At 41.9% G+C, this 21014-nt stretch overlaps 1 protein-coding gene across 2 annotated transcripts in view; it reads right to left on the minus strand.

The window, feature by feature from the left end:
* Nucleotides 1-10009: 10009 nt before the first annotated feature.
* Nucleotides 10010-21014, minus strand: part of RAB11FIP4 (RAB11 family interacting protein 4) — a 203814-nt gene continuing 192809 nt past the window's right edge. For both annotated transcript variants that reach the window (XM_001368386.4, XM_007485572.3), the window contains one exon: nt 10010-19710. In XM_001368386.4, coding sequence (XP_001368423.1) covers nt 19594-19710 — 117 coding nt within the window. In that variant the 3' untranslated portion in view covers nt 10010-19593. The remainder of the gene's footprint in view (nt 19711-21014) is intronic.

Raw genomic sequence — 21014 nt, forward strand, 5'->3', positions numbered from 1 at the left:
GCATGTGGTTATTCTCCAGGCTTTTCCACACAGGCAAGAGGCTAGAGTTTCTGAGAGCAGTCTTGGACAATCCAAAAAATGGCAGCAACTGGAGCTGCCACTGATGGAATGGCTGCAGAAGAATATGGCAGAGGCAGACATGTGCTTGCCCATATGACCTAAGAGAGTAGTTCATAGTGTTCATGAACCCCCTATGTATAAGTTTTGGGGGAGAAAATATAGGTCATGATTTCTTAGGGGGTATCATCCCAGAATCTTACCTCTTAGCCAGAGAAAAGAGATTTCTGGGTAATAGGATCTTCGGGATTTGCCTTGTGGGTGACCTCCAATTAAAGAGTTTGAGAATTTGGGCACTGGACCCTTTATGAAAGGAAGAGAACTATCCACATAGTACCCAAGTGACTTACTTCTTGAAAAGAAAAGCTACAACATGGATGGGAGGAGAGTGAGGGTGACAATGGGTTCTGGTCTTTGCTACCTCTTGTAATTACAGTGAATTATTTTGACAGTACAGGTGTGATGGGAAGGAGATTTTTTTTTCTCAGAAGCTTTCAGGGTACCTTCTGAAGGTGAGTCTAAACCATAGGTGGTACTATAGACTGGGGGTTGCAGTTTGATCAGAGAAAGGATTCATAGAAATGTCAAAGGATTTCTGAGGGAATCTTGTTGGGTTTTGTGTTTCTGCCTCTGTAGGTTCCTTTCTGCATATTCATGGAAGAGGGTTTAAAGCCTATCCTAAACATATACTTACTAGTTGTGTGACCCTGAGTAAGTCATTTAACCTTGTTTACCTCAGTTTCCTCATCTGTAAAATGAACTAAAGAAGGGAAGCTAGGTGGTTCAATAGAAAGAGAATCCGGTCTGCAGACAGGAGGTCCTGGATTTAAATCTGGTCTCAGACATGTTCTAGCTGTATGACCCTGGCCCTAATTGTCTAGCTCTTACCACTCTCCTGCCTTGGAACAAATACTTAGAATTGATTGTAAGACTTAGAAGGCAAGAGATATATATTTTTTAATGAGCTGGAAAAGGAAATGGCGAACCATTCCACTATCTCTGCCATGAAAACCCCAAATGGGGTCATGAAGAGATGGACACACCTGAAAAATGACTAAACAATGACAACATGAACAACAAGCAATATACTGTTGCTTGAATGCTTGTGTGGGAGATGGGTCCCATTAGATACCTGGGAAAACCTAGACATTTGCAATATTGAAGTTTTATTTTGGATACTGCTCCAGATGAAACTTCACAGTGAGGCCAGCATGAGCCAAAGAAAGAATCTTTCTGTTCAGGATCAGACCTGGAGCAGCAGTTCTCAAACTCAACTTAGGTCCCAGGATCCCTTTAGGTCATTAGAAATTGTCAAGGACTCCACTGAGCTTTTATTTATGGGGCTTATGGCTATTGATATTTACCAGAGTAGAAATGACAGCATCTCACCATATTAGGAAAAGAATTTTGAACTCATTGATTCCCTGAGAGAGTCTAGGGGACTAGCCCAAAGCTTTAGAGGGTTCAGGGGAAGAGACGGCAGGCATCTCAGCTGAAAGATTCCAGCAGAAACCCAGAAGATGGCAGCAGAGAGAGGAAGACATCATCCATGACTCTGAGCTTGAACTAGGATTGGAAGGGTTCATTGGGCTTCCCTATTACTTAGTAGCAAATGTTCTGCCTTTTGTTGCAAGTGGAGAGACATCACAGAGAAGGGAAAGAGACTATATTTATCCTTTTAGTTATCTCCCTATTCCAATGGGTTTTCTAAATAAAATCATACAAATAATTAAGGGGGTACACATAAAAAAGTATGGGAGGGATAGCTAGGTGGCTCAATGGATAGGGAGCCAGGCCTAGAGATGAGAGGTCTTGGGTTCAAATATGACCTCGGACACTTTCTAGATGTATCACCTTGGGCAAGTCATTTAACCTCCATTGCCTAGCCCTTGATTGCTCTTCTATCTTAGAAACAATATACAATAAGGTAAGATTTTTTAAAAGTATACTAGAATATTTATTATACATGCAATACGTAGCAGGATTTTGATTACTTTGATTTACTTTAACATTGACTACTTTGATTAACTATTAGTAAAATAGGTCTCTATAGTACGTTACATTTGGCATAGTACTTTATACATTATCTCATTTGATGGATGGTGTTGTTATCCCCATTTTACAGTTAAGAAAACTGAGGCCCAGAGAGGTTTAATGAATTTCCTAGGGTCACACAGGGTTTGAGGCACAATTTAAACTAAGGACTTCCAGATTCTGACTTCAGTGCACTAGCCAGGGAAGGGAGATAGAAATTCTAAGAGGGTAGAGGACAGAGAACATTTGAAGCAAGTACAATCACAGAGGTGGCAAATTGTCACGTACAGGAACTAGCAAACAGATCAATTTGTTTGGAATACAGAGCATGGAATGGGCACTAATATGCAGTCACTGGAGAAATATAGGTCAGAGCAAAATAAGCATATGAAGAGATGATGATGGAGAAGTGATATTTGGAATGGAGACAGCCTCATAGAAAGCCCTGAGACTAGCAGAGTTTTTCTGGAACTCCTTCTTGGATTTTCTAGGACTCCTGGCTACCATATATCATTATCATTCCAGGGATGTGTGGGGTGCTCAGGGAGGAGTAATATCTTTGGTATGGAGGGCTTGTCGTGCCCTTCTAGGGCAGCTCTCCAGCCACTGACCCTCACCTGACACCCAGCTCTCACTTGTGGCTCCCAGTAGCTGCTAGCATGCGGCAGCGGCCACACCCCAGGCAACGGCTTCGGCAGGCCGGCTAAACCTTGTGAGGGTAGCCATCGGGTCATCGACCCTTGGTGAACCAGGGCTTTGCTCACCCAGCATGTGAAGACTGTTTTGGCGGAACAGGTGGAAGAAACCAACAAGAAGGTTCAACGGCTGAGATGGCGACGCAGCAAAGCACTGTGGAGTGCTCAGGGCGTGTTGGAGCACAAAAGACAACATGGCCATCCAGTGCAGCTGAGGAAGTCTCCAGATGTAATGACTTTTTGTGCCACTGGACCCAGACTTCCAACGCCGAGAGAGTGGGACTGTCTCTGTGCACCGACTTTTCCACTTAAATCTTCATGCACAAGTGTCTTTGTGGACAAAAACGCACAAAGTCAATCATCATCCTTGGTTACCGAGAGACTACTATACCAGGTAGAACTCTTATAGCAGAGACTCTCCTAACATGAAGGGGCTTTGCTCACTTGGGTGAGCCAAAACCCAAACCCAAACCCAGGTTAAAAATCTCTACATTCAATGCTCCAGACCATTGCTACCTTCCCCCTTTATTAACAGGAGACAACCAAAGACTTGTCTCTTTCATCCAACTCCAGAGCTTTGAGACTGGGATTTTCCTTCCACCACTCCCAGTTGCTTCCACATTTCTATTGCTCCAGTTGTGGTTGGTCTTTCATTTTCACAGAAGACTAATGACCTCACAGGGTGATGCTTTGACTTGCTTGTTTATTGGATTGAGTCAGAGTTTCACAGAGTAGTTAACCTTGAAGTTCAAGGTTAAGACAAAAGTCAGGATGGCTGGGATGTGGTGGATGACTTTGGTGTTTTCCATGTCTGACGAAGGTCTAAGCACTCCATAGTGCCTGCTTCAGCCACCTTCATGGCCACTGGAACAAATTGTTCTCTGGGAGAAGACATCCAGGGTTTAAGGCCTGTAGGTTACCCTCAATTTGGTTTAGCCTGTCTTGCTGAGATGGCTTAGAGGATATAGTCTTAACAGTCTGCCAAGAGAACTTACTGAGCCCTTTTCAGGGCTGCTCATCCACTTTGGTGTCCACTTTTCACTCGACTCTCATCTGTGGCTCCAAGAAGCTATAGCTTGTGTAGTGGCCAGTCCCTCCCCATCCCCTACCCCACTTTAAAAAAAATTATCCAGTGGCTATCAGACAGAGCCCTGGACTTAAAGTCAGGGAGACCAGAATGCAATTCTTGCCTTAGACCCTCAACAACAGTTACCCTGGATAACCTCCTACCCTCAGTTTCCTTAGCTGTAAAATAAGAATAACTTTAGCACCTCACGAGGTTGTTTCAAAAACCAAATGAGATAATGTACAGAAATTGAGGTATATAGTAATGTGCTTTGCTTTGTAAAGTCTATATTATATTAATATAATACCAGTACACTATATATATACCATAGAATATATAATAATACAATATATACTATAGAATATATAATAGAATAATACTGGTTATATAGTATATATACTATAGAATATATAATAGTATAATACTGGTTTACTATATATACTATATAATAATATAATACCAATATATTATACATTATAGAATATATATAATATACCAGTATACTATATGCTATAGAATATATAATACCAATGTACTATATATACTATAGAATATATAATAATTCCAGTATACTATATATACTATAGAATTTTAATAATATACTATTATACTATACATATCAGTGATGTTGAACCTTTTAGAGATGGAATGCTGCCTCCTCCTCATGCTGGGTGTGCCCCCACCTTACTCCACACAGGGGAAGAAGGAAGCACTACCATTGGGCTGCTGGGTAGAGGGGAGGGTGAAGTGAGGAATGTCCTCAGTGAGTATAGAGAGGGGGAGGGGAGTGGCCCAAGCACTCTGCTCCCCTCTAGCTCTGTCTCTTGTGAGCAACCCATCTTATCTACTATGTGCTCCCGGTTGAGTTGCTGGGAGGAGAGGTGAGTGATGTGAAAAAAATGTCATCAGGCACAGTGGAGAGGAGGAGGGGGGCAGCTCCACCTGAGTCCTTCTGCCTTTCGAGTGATGAACTCTGGCAGGGGAGTAGAGGAGGGGGGCTGCATGCCCACGGAAAGTACTCTTTGTGCCATCTTTGGCACCTGTGCCATAGGTTTGCCATCACTGATATATACTATAGAATATGTAATAATATACCAGTATACTATATATACTATAGAATATATAATACCCATATATTATAGATCATATAATAAAAGTATACTATATATGCTATAGAAAAATAAAATACCAGTATACTATATATTATAGAACATATAATAACAGCATACTATATATACTATAGAATATATAATACTATAATATTATACTATATTTGGTATTCAGACCCAATTTTCCATATGTGGAGCTCAGTCAGGGCAGTCCTATCATCTGCTTCTCATCATTTGGTCAAAGGCTCTCTCCAGAAGGCAGATGGGGGCAGAACCCACACAGAGCCCCATTTTACTGGTAACGGTGATGGGATTGGCTGGAGTAGGAGATGGTGCTTCTTGGCTTGGGGAGATCCTGGGACTTTTCCTTGATTCTGTTTGTTTGGGTTCTCTCAAGTGGAAACCAATGTGACCTTGAACAAGTTAGATAATATCTCTGGGGCATTAGTTCCCTTCTCTGAAAAATGAGGGGGTTGGAGAAAATAACCCCAAAAGTTCCTCCCATTTCAAAATTGAGACTCCTATGAATATGACAGCCATACAAAGATGTTCTGTTTAGCAGGCATTTCCACGGGCTGGTGACTCATCTGCAAACTGAGATTCAACAGAGAAAGCCACCCACCACCCACTGCTTCCCCATCTCCCAAACCCCAGGCTCCAAGGGACTGTTTGGAAGTATTAGCGGGGGCCAGATCCCTGTCAACTCCCAACCCACGACTTGGAGTTTGTGTCTCCTGCCTCATAGCCAGGTGCCAGCTGTTACCCTTGTGAGGACTCCAAATGGATTTTGTCACTGTTTTTAACCATCACCATGCCTCAGCTAGTAAATAAGTGCCAGCCAGTCCTCTGTCTCCAGCTCCAGTGGGGTAGGATGAGGCTATATAGCTAAAAAGCTGAGACTGAGCAAGCCTAGTATGGCGGAAAGAGCTCTCCGTGGTTCTGGAGTCAGAGCCTCCCCAGAGGTGTGGCAGATACAAAGGGGATCACAAGTCTCCACCCTCAAAGAATTTGAATTCCAATTGGAGGCAGAGCAGCCCAACCATAGGTTTGTAAATTCAAGAGAATCAGTGAGAGAAAGCACTTACATCTGGGAAGATAAAGGAAGCTGGGGGAAAGAAGGATACTAGATCTGAGTTGGGAAGGCAGATAAGGATTTTGAAAGGCAGACAAATGGGAGCCAATTTTAAGTACTGAGAAGGGAGATGGGCTGCTACATTTGGGGAACAAGCTCTCCAGTTTGGTTGAAATTTCAAAGTTAATGGAGGGGGCAGCTAAGTGTCTCAGTGGATAGAGAGCCAGGCCTAGAGAAAGGAGGTCCTGGGTTCAAATGTGAACTCAGACACTTCCTAGCTGTGTGACCCTGGGCAAGTCATTTAACCCTCATTGCCCAGCCCTTACTACTCTTCTGCCTTGGAACCAGTACATCATATTGATTCTAAAATGGTAAGGATTAAAAAAAAATTAATAGAGGAATGCAAAATATTTTAAAAGTCAGATTATAATTAGATTGTGGAAGGTCTTAAAAGCTCATATGATTTTATATTTTATATTATAAACAATTGGGAGTACTTGGTAGTTCTTGAGCAGAGGAAGGACCTGGTCTGATCTATGCATTTGGAAGATTATTTTGGCAGATTTATTGACTTTTAAACTTTAAAAAATAATATTCCCCAACTAGAGTTTTTGAATGATAGTATTGCCACAATGTAGACAAATACACAGTCAATGTCTTTTTGTCATTGTCCACTCTACTTCCTAGGAATCCCAGGAAAGGCACTCCAAAAGGTAGCTAGCACCACATTCTAAGCATCCACCATCAAGTTATTTTAAGTACTCAATTAATTAAAAAATGTAAGCCCTTGCTTTCTCTCTTAGAAGCAATACTGCATGTTGGTTCCAAGGTAGAAGAGTGGTAAGGGCCCCTGGTGGTGAACCTCTGGCATATGTACCAAAAGGGGCACTCAGAGATCTCTCTGTGGGCACACATGCCATCATCCTGGCACAGAGCTTGCTAGAGTTCATTACTAGAAAGCTGGAGGGATGAGGTAGGGGGGCAGGTTGCTCCCCTCCAAATCTCCACAGGTGCCTAAGGGCATTTCTCACATCACCCACCCCTCTAAAAGGTTTGCCATCCAATTTGGAAATATCCCCAAAGGGCTTTAAAAGACTGCCTGCCCTTTGACCCAGTCATACCACTGCTGAGTTTATACCCCAAAGAGATAATAAGGAAAAAGACGTGTACAAGAATATTCATAGCTGCTCTCTTTGAGGTGGCAAATAATTGGAAAATAAGGGGGATGCCCTTCGATTGGGGAATGGCTGAACAAATCGTGGTATCTGTTGGTGATGGAATACTATTGTGCTCAAAGGAATAATAAACTGGAGGGATTCCCTGTGAACTGGAACAACCTCCAGGAAGTGATGTAGAGTGAAAGGAGCAGAACCAGGAGAACATTATATACAGGGACCGATACACTGTGGTACAATCAAATGTAATGGACTTCTCCATTAGTGGCAGTGCAGTGATACAGAACAACTCGGAGGGATTTATGAGAAAGAATACTATCCTCATTCAGAGGAAAAACTGTGGGAGTAGAAATAGAGAAGAAAAACAAGTGCTTGATCACATGGGTTGATGGGGGATATTAATAATATGGAAATAGGTCTTGATCAATGACACATATGGGAGGGGGGAGGGAAGGAAAGAACACGAATCATGTAACCATGGATAAATATTTTAAATCAATTAAAAATTAAAAAAAAATAAAAGGTTTGCCATTACTAGGCTAGGCAATGGGGATTAAGTGACTTGACCAGGGTCACACAGCTAGGAAGTGTCTGAAGCTAGATTTAAACCCAGGTCTTCCCATCTCCTGGTCTGGCATCCTATCCACCATGGCTCTTAGCCCCAACTAAAAAATCTAGTTATAATAAATAATACTAACAATAAAACTCACCTTGAATTATCCACTTCTTCAAGGCTCCCAAAGAAGAACTCCCTCTGTCTAGTGTAGGACACAATCTTCTCTCCAACTGACAGTTTTAGAGAATTACTATAGGTGCAGGGAGCAGCAGCTATTTGCTGGGGGTCATATGGGTAGTTGACGTCACAAGATAGAACTTGAAACCCACCTTCCCTGACTGAGGTAGGTTTTTGATGCATTTCCCTAAGTTGCCTCTCACAATAAATGTGTATTCAACCTAGTTGTGGACCAGAGACTGGACTGCCAGGCCAGAAAAGGGGCCTATGCTTTGGTCAACTAAATAATACCACTTTCCAACGCATGTCATATAGCAGAAAAGGTACCACTGAGAACACAGATTTAGAGCTAGAGAGGATCTTGAAGGCCAATTGAGTACAACTCTGATTTTACAGATGAAGAAACTGAGGCCCAGAGAGGTAAGGTGATTTACCCATGTAAATATCTAAGGTAGAATTTGAACTCAGATCATCTTAACTCCAAATCCAGTTCTCTCTCCTCTGTGCCATCTAGCTGCCAGGAGTCAGGTTCAATTTGTGGCTCTGATACTAATTATTTGACTCTAGGCAAGTTCCTATACCTCTCTGAAATTCCAATTCTCCATGTTTAATTAAGATGGATATTATATTTACACATGAAAAACATTTTGTAAAACCTTAAATGATGGGAACAATTATCAAAAAACCAGAAAGAATCTATGTCTATCCCCGTAAATCAGGACTCAACAGAACTAGGCATGCTACCCAAAGGCATAGGATTGGTTGGACCGAGTTCCCTGGCCTGGAGCAGTATAGAATCATCCTTTGAGAAGAAAAGTGGTAAAGAATTGGTCAATTGACTTGGGTTCTCCATAAACAATATTTAAAAACTCATATGATCAATTAGAATTACATTGCAAATATTTACATACCAAAGATACTAGAGTGGTTTGTCATTTCCTTCACCAGCCCATTTTACAGATAAGGAAACTGAGGCAAATAGGGTTAAGTGACTTGCTCAGGGTCACCCAGTCAGTAATTGTCTGAGGCTAGAATTGAACTCAGAAAAATAAGTTTTCCTGATTCCAAGACCATTACTCCATCCACTGTACCACCTAGCTGTAGGCACCTGTCTGAAATCAAGTCCTAAAGTTCCCTGGTTAGTGGTCAGTCTGCCAAGATGGAAAACTCTGACCATGTTCTATGTTCGTGATCTCCATATCCCCAATTCTAGGCTTCTCTAAACTCTCTCTCAACAGCAATCAAACAACTTTTCTGGAGAAGCTGGGAATGAGAGAAATCAAAAGTTAGAAAAATCCCTGAAGGAAGATGTGGGAAATTTCTGGCTCTCTGTCTAGTTGTAAGACACCCCAACACAAAGAAACCACAGCTTGTCCCAATGAGTAACAGAAAGCTTTCCCGTCACTGGTTCTAAATCTACGATCTTGGGGGATTTCTTAAGTCTACATTTTATTTTTAAGATGTGATTTACTAATATAGTGAACAACAGAACATTGATGTCGACAATATCAAACTCGAGTTTCTCTGTGGGCTGAAGAGCTCCATAGTTCTTGGCCCAGATGCTTCCCAGTGGCTCATGAATTACTAGCAAAGCACTCTACCAGCTGCTTCCCATCCATGGGCTTCAGCCTACCTTTCTTAAGAGAAAGCATTGCATGCCTACTACCGAAAGATGAGAGCATTGCTGGCCCTCCAAATACAGCCTATGTTTATATACTTTGTACAAAGCATTCACTGCTTATATCCCTGAAAAAAATTCTATAAACACTCACAAGAAAATAATATATTAGGGGTATCGAGGTGGCTCAGTGGACAGAGAGCTAGGTCTGGAGTCAGGAGGTCCTGGGTTCAAATTTGTCCTCAGACACTTCCTAGATGTATGACCCTGTGCAAGTCCCTTAACTCCCATTGCCTAGCCCTTACTGCTCTTCTGCTTTGGAACTGATATCTAGTATTGATTCTAGAACAGAATGTAAGGACCTAAAGAAGTTATTGGTTCACATCCTTGGTTCCTCCCTTCTCTTGCTTTGTGCCCTCTCACCCTCCCATATTAAAGAGACACTTTGAGTCAGGCAAGAAAAGCAAATCATTTATTTACACCTTTGTCTATACAACATTACAGTTCCCTGGAAGGGGCTCTCCCAGTATTGGCAACAGCCCTTTCCTTTCAGAGTAAAATCCAGCTGGAGTTATAGAGATACTGGGACACAGAGAGAAGGTAGCACCATTGCTGCCCACCTCCTCCCCTAGGTTACATGATCTTGTCAGAGGAACCCAGGGCCAGGAGGAGAGTGTATACCTGGCTCTCTGCCCCAAGGGTTTCCTCCTGTGATGTCCCAGCATCATTCCCACCCCTAATGGCTTAGGACAAGTTTCCAGATTTAAGGTCATTGCAGTGAACTCTATTTTGCTCAAGGCAGAATTTGAACTCTTAACTTTTTTAGATGATTACATATGTAACTTTTGCATTGCATCAGGAGGCCAAATCTCTTCCCTTTTCCTGGGCTCCAGGAGGAAGAGACAGGAGAAAATTGGGCACAAAGGAAAGGTGGTCATTAGCTGCCCACATCTTAGAACAAAAGAGATCATTTGCAGGTAGGATCTCTTCCACAAACCACCTAAAAATAAAATCCCTTCTGCATTGAGCAGAATCTATTAAACTATGCCTTGGTGGCCCAAACCACCACATTCACAGGAGCTGGGCTCCTGCTTATGGATACCGCTTGGGTGGCGATCCTTGCTTTACCCCTGGTCCTAAAGGGAAACAAATGGACCAGAAGCTGTTCCTTTTCCAATAATCCTGTGCAGCTGTTTGAAGCCAACAAAACCAATCAGGAATCTGTAATGTGACAGCAGTTTGTGCAAACCCCGTTCCTTCTTCAAGGGTGTTACTAGGATTTCATGGGCAGTAGTTTTACAAGAGTAACTGTTTTTTTAAAGACACAATACTTCTAAAATAGGATGTGCAGGATGGTCAAAGAAGGGCTAAATAGTTCAGTGTCCCCGAATCGTTCCAAAAAATGATGATGATGACACTCTATACAAAATAATCAAGTGTTCATTGCCAAGTAGAATGCAAAGTAACTTAAGGGCCTGAATGTTTTGGAGAAGCATGAGTGTAGGTGTAGATCTGTTCCATGAATAATTATTTTCTTTACATCCCCTCACGGTCCAGGAAATTTAAATACAGTCCATTGTATTTATGCATTTACAGATCATAGGAGAGGGAAGCCAGGGCCAGCTTATATAGGACAAAAGAGTAAAAAAGCAAAAAGTATCCCAAGTGACAAGTAAACATGAAAAATTCTGTACAGTCAAGACAGTGAAGGAAAGGCACACGTCCAGAAGACCCCTAACACATGCAGACAAGAGATCCATATGGCCTGGGCAACACAGCAAAAAAATAAAGCAAATAGTCCCACAATGCAAATCTAGGAAAATTCAGTTAAGTGCAGACAGTATTTCAAGCATGCCGTGAGTACAACACGGACAGTGAGGGAATGTAACTTCCTGCTCCCTGGAAAATAAGAGCCAGAGGGAGATTTGAAGGCTTGCAGCCAAGTCAGAAACATCTACATTTAAATGGAAAAAAACCAAACCAAACTCCAAATCTCATACAAGTTTAGCAGGAATGTGCCCTTAATATAGGAAACCAAGTTGTGTGTGCCCAGTGTGGCCACATTCTGTCAAAGACTTGGGCTTGGTAGAAACAAACTTCTCTCAAAAGTCCTTTTTGACATTCCTCAACTCCCTAGCTTTCTCATTTAAGCTGCAGCGGGTCACCCTGCGTAGCCAGGCCATTGGTGTGAAGTACGAGTATTTGGTCCCTTCTCCACAGGTTTTCCACTTATCTAAAGCCCAAGTTTTTGTTACTCCATTAACCTATGTGAATCATGTAGCCACAAAAACATCGGTGCAGGAAGGTGCCTGTAACCCAATCTGATCATTTTAAAGAATGGCACCTAAAGCCCAGAAAATCTGAGTCACTTCCCTAAGGTCACACAGCAAATAGTTAAGTATTTGATCTCAGAAAGTGGATATCCCAATGCCAATTAGTCCCAGGGGGGCCTAGAATAGAGAGAGGAAGGCGGCTATCCAGGCAACGCTAGCCCTCTGTTCTATTCTCATTCCCCCAGAGGTTGATCCAACCACAAGTCCATCCCAACAGGCTACTGGGCATTATGGTTAAGGGCTCAGGCCATCAGTATACCTAGCCACCAAGGGAGGGTCATAAACAGTGATTGAATCCATCAGGATCCTTTGTCCAGTTGGCCTCTGGGTGGAGTTCCACTCTACACCCAATTATTTCCAGTTTTTTCAAGTTTGAAAAAGGCAGGAACCTTTCTAAAGTAGAGCAGTCCTAATCCCCATCAGCTTTCCTATTCTGGACTCCCAGTTGAATTCCAGAATCAAAAATCATGGTGCCCAAAGTAGACTCAACAGGAGTTTCCCAGAAGGCTTCCTGACTCCCAAAGAAATGTCAAGGGTCAAGGAGAAAAGGCAGAGAAAGGAGGAGGGATACATAGCACCAATGCCCAGAAGATGGAAGTTCCTTGAATTGTTAACTCATTTCATGGTCCCCTCCGCTCCAACCAGTGTTGTTTCTGTAGACCTTAGAGAGAACATCAGACAACTGCAATGCAGTCTCCTCTCATTCTTGCTTAGTTTTTGGACTTTTTCCTGACCCACTTAAATCTCGAATTATTTTCTGAGTTTGCTATACCTAAAAAAAACCCTTCAAAACCCAATCTCAACACCAAAATCTTCTCCAAACTCAACTATCACATCTGTACTCATTCCCATCTTTGGGGGAAAAAAATCAGGAAACCCCACACAATCCTGCTTACTACTATTCCCCCCAATGCTTCCAATCGATTGGTCTGACCAGGCTTTAGTGATCAGTGGTAATGGAAACGAGCTGATTTAGGGAAAGATTATAGCATTTGGGTTTTTTTTGGGGGAGGGGGGAGGGATTGAAAGGGAGGTCTAATGGGAATGGGAAAGGAGTTGACTTTAAGTTATAGCTTCCCTTGGTCTACCCTCCCCTAGAAAACCTTGGTAGCAAAATAAATGAAGCTACCGCTTTTCTATTTAGCAAGGCAGAAGAAAGAGTAATTCCCAAGTATGTTTTAAGGGGAAAAAAAGACTTCTGCTCCCCCTTGCATTCAAACTGGCTTTGGGATTTATGTAACCAATGAAGAACTGAACTTAAAAGTCATAGGATTTAGAGTGGGAAGGGTTCTTAAAGGTCAGCAAGTCCAATGTCCTTCATTTTACAGAAGAAACTAAGGATGAGAGAGGAAGTGACTAGACCACAGTTTACAAAACTAGTAAGCTGCAGAGTCAGTGGAGAAAGCACTAGGATGGCCTCATAGGACCTAGGTTCAAATCCTCCTACCCTTGTGACCTTTATGTGCAAAAATGAAGGGTTTAGACTTAAATGGTCCTTAAGGTCCTTCCTGGCCCAGGTTCCCTGCTTCCAAAACCTGTGCCTCCCCTTTGTCTTTTGACTTAAGATTTGCCTTTGTTTCTTCTGTGGCGAGCTATTCAAAAGATCCTTCCTGGACATTAGCCATTTAGGATCCTAGAGGCTTCTGGGAAGAAGTCCTACTATCTCCCAAAGAGATTCCTGAAGCATTTGGGCAACTGAAACCACACATCAGCTGGTATGAGGCCAAGTGGGAGACTTGACTAGTCCTTGTTTAATAACCCAGTGAACATGTGCCACCATTAACAGGGAACCTTCAAGGCTTAACTTCTCCCCACATGGTCATTGCCAAGGGTAAAATAACCCCATGACCATTAGCATATACAAAGTGGCACAACCTGAAATTCTAGAGTTTTATTTATTCCTTGGAAAGTTAAACCAACTTCTAAAGATATAAAAAAGGTCGGTTACACATGCACAATCCATGAAAAAAACAGATTTGAATCTATTTCATGTTGTTTCTAAGGTAACTGAGGAGATCAAGGTGACTTTAATCTACCTTTGGCTGGGAGGGGAAAAAAAAGATAAAATCATAAAGTGTTAGGACTGGTTTGGTTCTGGATAGGGACTGGGCTGCTGATAAAGAACTTCCAGGTGAGGAAATTCCCTCTCCCAGAGCAGATTTAGCATCTTCTCTGACATTCACACTCTCAGGGAACTGCTTAGAGCAGAGATATCACATGGCCCACAAGACACCCAAGTATGGCTCAAACCAGATTAAAATGTAATTGGGAAATACTTCACAAAATAAATAAAAATATCACATTTTAAAACTAGTCAATAAGGGGTCTGCAAGGATCCTTAAGTCTGGATTAGGGACCTCTGTTTCTTTTTGAATTTGATACCACTGGTCTACAACATGAAGCTAAATGGCTTAGCCAGGGCAGTACAGTATCAATGGTGGGGTTTAAATGCAAATATTTGAGGCCAGCTCCCTATCCAGGATCTTGCTCTTAGTTAGCCTAGATCCCAATGGCAGTCTGTTGAAGCCTACAGAGTCCAAAGAATATTGGTTGCCTACATTCATAATCGAAGAAAACTTTGGAGGAAAATGAGAATAAAGATGCAAATTTCCCCCCCAAATTCAGACTGACATCTCTCCAGACATCTCACCTTTGGGGGTGGAGAGATGTCCTCAGACCCCATCACCGTGCCTCTGTTAGAATTAACCAGGAACTTAAAGACTACCCAGGATCATCTGGGATTGGTACTGGATGGGGAGGGAGTCCATGGAGAGCGGATTTCCTACAGTTGGGCAGGTGCCTCAAAGAGGCTGGACCAGATCTAAATCCTCTTCAGTGAAGGGAACAGCAACCATGGACTTCATCGAGGCTGCCCCGGTGACCAAAGGTCTGTGTCTACAGTAAAAAGCATGGAAGCCATTGCTTTCACCTCTGGCTGAGGCAGGACTATCAGCCCATGTCTGAATTCCAAGAAGGAGCTGCTGGCATTTGATGGAGAGACTAGCCATGGTGCCATGTCCCTGAAACCCCCAAAGAGAAAGAACAACTCACTCTCGAACCACCAGGGGGAGGTCCTGGCCAGCCAGAAGGATTTAGGGAGGAATGGCTCAAAAACAAAACCACAAACCTAAATTAGAACTTACTCCCAGAGAGCAGAACTGCTTTCCCCTTTGTCTTTGTATCCATCCTCAGTCTCTTACATAGTTCCTGGCATGATGGCCAATAACAAATAATTGTTGATTCGCTTAATCTAGTCTGAGCCCCCCCTTCCCTTTTCCATGAGGAAGTAAATTAAGACCTAGAGAAATGATATTCCCCAAGTCTTGAGGTTGAGGCTCTTGTGGCTAGGGTGCTGAACTTGGAATTAGGAAAACCTGGGTTTCAGTTCTGCCTCAAATACTTAATTAGCTTTGTGACCTCTACAAAGTTTCTGAACTTCTCTAGGCCTCAGTTTATTCATCTATAAAATGGGGGCGATGATGATAGAATCAACTCCACAGGATTATTTTGTTAGGGTCAAATTTGATTATAAAATCCTATTTAGGATTGGGCACTTCCTGCCTTCCCATCTTTCCCCGGGCTCCCTGTCAACTATTCAGCACAGAATGGAGTAGTTACAGAATCATAGACCAGAAACCTCTCTACCCAAACTTCTCTTCCCAGAGAATTAATTCTCAAGTTCCATTTGTTCCCCCCAGAACTTTCTAATGCTTGTGAAAAACAGGACCCTGACAATAGCAATGTAAGTTGCTTTCTTTCCACTTAAAAGATTGAAAAATGCCTTCCCTACCCTGTCTAAATGTTTGCCTTCCAACAGATTCCATACAATAGTCCATCAAACTCTTAGAGATGATACCAGGGAAAATTTTCATATAGCTGCATGACCCTGGGCAAGTCACTTCCTCTAATTTAGTACCTCAGTTTCCTCATCAGCAAAATGAGGGCGTTGGGCTTGATGGCCTTCTACTATGAACCTATGTTATTCCTGCTGGGATGGCAGCCTTTATTCTTTGTCCTCAAATTTCATCTAAAGGAAACAGACCTCAAGGACAGAGGAGTGGGAAGGAAGGTCTTAAGGTGGATGTGGCGGGAACAAGTCCCTCATCAAATGAAAAAGATGACACCTCCTGACCAAAAAGGAGAAATAAATCATTGCACATAAAATGGCAGTGGGTATCTCTTTCCTTTCCCTCCCCCCTCCACTCACAGAGGTTAAATCACACAGACACACATGCACGCAAGCACACACATGACTCCCAGAGTTGCCTCAAGGTTCACCATTTGGACACTGGGACTTGTTGGTCCACTGGGCTGAACAAAGCAGGTCAGCTTAATTCATCCTTCATTCTAACAACTTTGGAAATGAGTTCTGAGATATATCAAAAATTGAGTTAAAAGTTAAAACAAATGATTAAAACTATGCTGAATTTAACTAAATAAGTGTTTCATGGGGCTTGCTCCTTTAAACCAGCTGTTTAAAAAAAAAAAAAGAAGAGATAAATCACACCAACTTTGGCCTCTCTGATCACGAGAAAATCTTCTCTTTGAACAGCTGAGCAAACAGTCACCGAATCTAGATGCTATTTGGGAAAAGAGTAAAGAAACAGCTGAGGGCACCAGACTCCTCAGGTGCCTCCTAAGGGAGGGATGGGAGTTTCCAAGGCTCATATTTATTTGTTTGTTCACAAGGCTGGATCCTCTTTGCATTGGGTCCAAATTCTCCATATATTTACGGCAGTACCTGACACTTTTTCTACGTGCCTCCTACAAGGCAGGGGAGCACGACACATAGCCAAAACAAGCACAAAAGTAAAAAATATATACATACATCTTCCATTGATTCTGACGTCTTAAAATTTTTTTAAAGATACAAAAACTGATTTTAAAAATTAAAATAGATTAAAACTTAACTTAGTTACCTGGGCCTGATCTTTCAGCCACATGTTTTTTAAAAAAAGAGATAATCAAACCAGTGTGATGACTCAAACTATTTTTTTCATTTGCTTCAAATTGAGTGACCTGGATTCTCTTTTGCCTCTGAATTCATTATGATTGTCATCCTTCTAGTTGTTTTTTAAAATTTCTCCCTCTCCCCCACTCGCTTTGATTTCTCCCTTTGCCTCTTCTGGCCCATTCATTCCATTCTCCTTTTTCCAGATTTCCTCTCCTTAATTTCTAACCTCTTCTTCATCCATTCCATTACTCTCACAGAGAACCTCGATGCCTAGGTGGACCCATGGCTGACAGCTTTGAGAATTTTCAGATGATTGATCCTCTGTGGGAGGTCAATGGGATGCAAGTGGCTAATTCTTTTTGGAATGGATCTATGAGGTCACTGGTATCGAGAATGCTTTATCAATGCTGAAAGGTGCCTACTTGGTAGCTGAAGTCTTTTCAGTCTTCTGGGGGCATTGAGAGGTTAAGTAATTTGCCAGGGACACATGGCCTGTATGTATGTGCTGGAGAAGTCATTATTTCAAAGAAAATAAAAGTTGTTTTTTGTCAGTTTCCCCTATTTTGGAAAAACTGTTAAGGAAAAACTCAGCTTACAAGATGGTCACGGTCCTGGGATAGGGGGAAAAGCCCAGCTTCTGTAGCTGCTCTCATAGACCAGATTCCTAGATTAGAGAGGAACCCCAATATTTCCACAGTGGCTCGCCCTCAGACTTGTTATGATTCATCCGCATCCCCTTCTCCAACATGCCCAGACGTTCCTTTTCATGTGACAGTGAAGAAAACAAGAAACTAAAGGGGTGTGTGTATAGAAATACATATATGTACATATATAGGATTAAGGGAAATGCATGGCAAAGGAATATAAAAATTGAAGATGAATGTGAGAAGAGGAGGAAGACAATGGCAATGGGCAAAAAGCTCAGTTCCTACATGAAAAACCTCTTAGTACGAACCCCCTACCAAGTGTCAGGAGAATGATCAAAGTCAGTCCCAGTTCTCCTGGCCTACTCCACTTGTGTCTCATGGACAACCTCACTCTTTCTCTTCTGTGCAGGCAACAAAGGGCTGTTTGAATATTCAGAATAAAAGATCTTCAGGTCCTAGTAGACTTTTTATCCATCTCATTTGATGGCAAAATCCCACACCCTAATAGGAGCCAGTCAGACTTCAGGAGTGTGCTAGGAACATCTAACAGGGATTTAAAAAAAAGTTTTCCTATTTAATTTGGGTTGGAAGAGCAGGGGCTTCTCATAAACCTAATTCCACTACTGGTCAACAATCAGTTTTTCACCTGGGCCAGTTCACTGTTGCGGTGCCTCCCCTCCTCCCCCCCCCCCTTCCCCATTCCTGGAGATTCACATTTATGCCAAGTTTGGTACAAATGGTCTTAGCATACTCCAGTTCAGAACCCCCCCCCCCCAAAAAAAAAAAAAAGATTGTTCAAGAGATATGCTAGCCTCTGCCTGGGATTACAAAGATACCACCGTGCCAAGCCACACTGGGTAGGACTTTAAAATGTCATTAGCAAGCCTTTCTTGATTAGATCCAAAACCTTTGAGGATATTTGCTTCAGCCCCACACAGACATAGGTTCTGGAGCTGGATGCCATCATTCAGTTGGTCAGATGTCAGGATGGAAGCTGATGGTGTCGAATGAAAATTGATGGGGATAAAACCCTTCTTATCTCCCCAACGCACCTTTTAATTACTTAAACTTCTATCATCCTCCACTCTTTCCAAACATCTGTTCCCTACCAAACATTGGACTGGAACATCTTTATTTTCTTAAATAAGCAACCAACACACACACATAATCTCACACACACATACACAGAGAAATAAAAAGGGAGGTAGTAAGAATGCAGGAATGAAAGGGAAACCTTAAAAAATAAAGGCCAAGAGCCCAACCAAAAAGAAATTAGACAGCCTTAATTCTAATTCCCCTGAAAACTGGGGTTAAGTTGTAGAATATCTGTGAGACCCAAGTCATTCCTATAAGAACCCAAAACCATCCACTAGTCATTAGGAATGGTGTGCAAAATGGAAGTAGATACTAAAGAGACAAACCACTCTTTGCCAGCGAGTGGTTCTACTAGTCACAAATCCCCTACCCCCAAAACACACCAAATATGAAGCAATGACTTTCTCCTCTACCATTTTCTACTAGAAGACCAATTTCTCTTTCCTCATTCCAAATACCTGTGCCCTGGCAGGGTGTGCCACTGATGGAAGTAAGAGGAGAATGGGATCAAACTAAGCCCAATCACAAGGTGGCTAGGGATTCAAGTTACTGAAAAAGTCATTGTTTTTTGTTCTCTATCCTGTAGGAGGTATGGGGGCACCTCTCACAATAGAAATAGATCTCGTACAACCAGAGGTAGTCATTTTATCCAATATCTAAAACACAAAGTTTCCAGTTATATTGTTATTACATTAATAATTGCCTTCTATTCCCTCTGCTAGCCCTCTTCCCTGCAAAGGTACAACAAAGTGCATGAAAAACTAACCCAACCAGACCTTTGTGATTAAAGAATCAACCGCTTACCACTTATGAACATTCATACACACGCTCATTTCTTTCATACTCAGTTGTACACACATACACACACTCACACAGTTGTATGTATAGACATTTACAGTATTAGTGACACTTAAATCCAGTGACATGTGCAGAGGGTGTTGAGTGGCTGTCGCTCTCCCAGGCTCTTCCTTGGTCCCACTCCCACTTCCACCCCTCCATCTCCTTTCAGTTTTTGATCTCCAGAATAGATGGGTTGTGGTCTAAGATGGCAAGGATGATCTTGTCCATGTACTGTCTCAGTCGATAATTGATCTCTTCTTGCTCTTTGAGGGCTTCCATAAGCTGATAAAGACAGACAAGAGACACCCAATGAAAACTCAGCCTTCTGCCCCAAAAGCCAAGAGATGTCTAGAGATATCAAGAGATATCTACCCTGTTCTGATTGGCACAAGGGCATAGACCTCAGTCAAAGCAAATTTGGTATCGAGGAAAGGTAGGTGGAATGTGAGGCACAATGGACTGACTAGATACAATAGGTCAATTGTTTTTTTGTTTTTGTTTTAAATTTTTAAATTTAAATTAAATTTTTTTTATTTTAAATTAATTTTTAAATTTAAAATTTTAATTTTAAATTAAATAAATGTTTTAAATTTAAAACCCTTACTTTCTGTGTTAGAACTGATACTGTGTATTGGTTCCAAGTCAGAAGAGCTGGTAAGAGTTAGGCAATTGGGGTTTAAGTGACTCGCCAGTTATTATTGTTATTCCAATTATTTTGCCTATTAAATCCTCCATATCTGTTCAATCATACTCTTGCTACTTTTACCTTCCCTTGCTACATCAAGGTCACTCCAATAGAAAGTGTCTAAGTCCAGATTTGAACCCAGGACTTCCCCATCTCTAGGCCTGATTCTCAATCCACTGAGCCACCTAGCTGTTCCTTAAAGTCAACTTTTAACTTGGGAAAAGGAATAAAAAATTCTACAACACGAGGCAGCTAGGTGTCTCAGTGGATAGAAAGTCAGGACTGGAGATAGGTCCTGGATTCAAATGTAGACTCAGACAAATCCTATGACTTTCTCCTCTACCATTTTCTACTAGAAGACCAATTTCTCTTTCCTCATTCCAAATACCTGTGCCCTGGCAGGGTGTGAGCCTAGCCAAGTCATGTAACCCCAATTGCTTAGTCCTTACTGCTCTTCTGCCTTAGAACCAATATGTATGGATTCTAAGATGGAAGTGGAAGCAAACCTTTCTTAGATTCAAAACCTATGATGATATTATTTTCAGAAATTCCCCAGGCAAAGAGTAAAAGGGAAAACCAACTGTCAATCAATACCACAAAGAAAAATACATCTATTTTTTTTTAAAAACTCTTGAGTACTAACTAGGGGAGGATAAAGAGGAATAGACCAGAATTTAGAGGAGGCAGAGCTCTCATGGGCTATAGAGCAGATTTCAAACATAGGATCTTTGTGGTTATTTATCAAAACTCAGGTTAAATATATTGTGGTGTCGATGTGGAAGCAGTAGTGCCTGGATTCAAATCTGGCCTCAGATACTTTCTGGCTATGTTAAATCTTTAATCTCTCCCAACCTCGGTTTCTCCATCTTTAAAAATGAAGATTTTGGATAAGAAATCCTCT

Source organism: Monodelphis domestica, chromosome 2 (genome assembly GCF_027887165.1).
Source record: "Monodelphis domestica isolate mMonDom1 chromosome 2, mMonDom1.pri, whole genome shotgun sequence".
Taxonomy (NCBI): Eukaryota; Metazoa; Chordata; class Mammalia; order Didelphimorphia; family Didelphidae; genus Monodelphis; species Monodelphis domestica.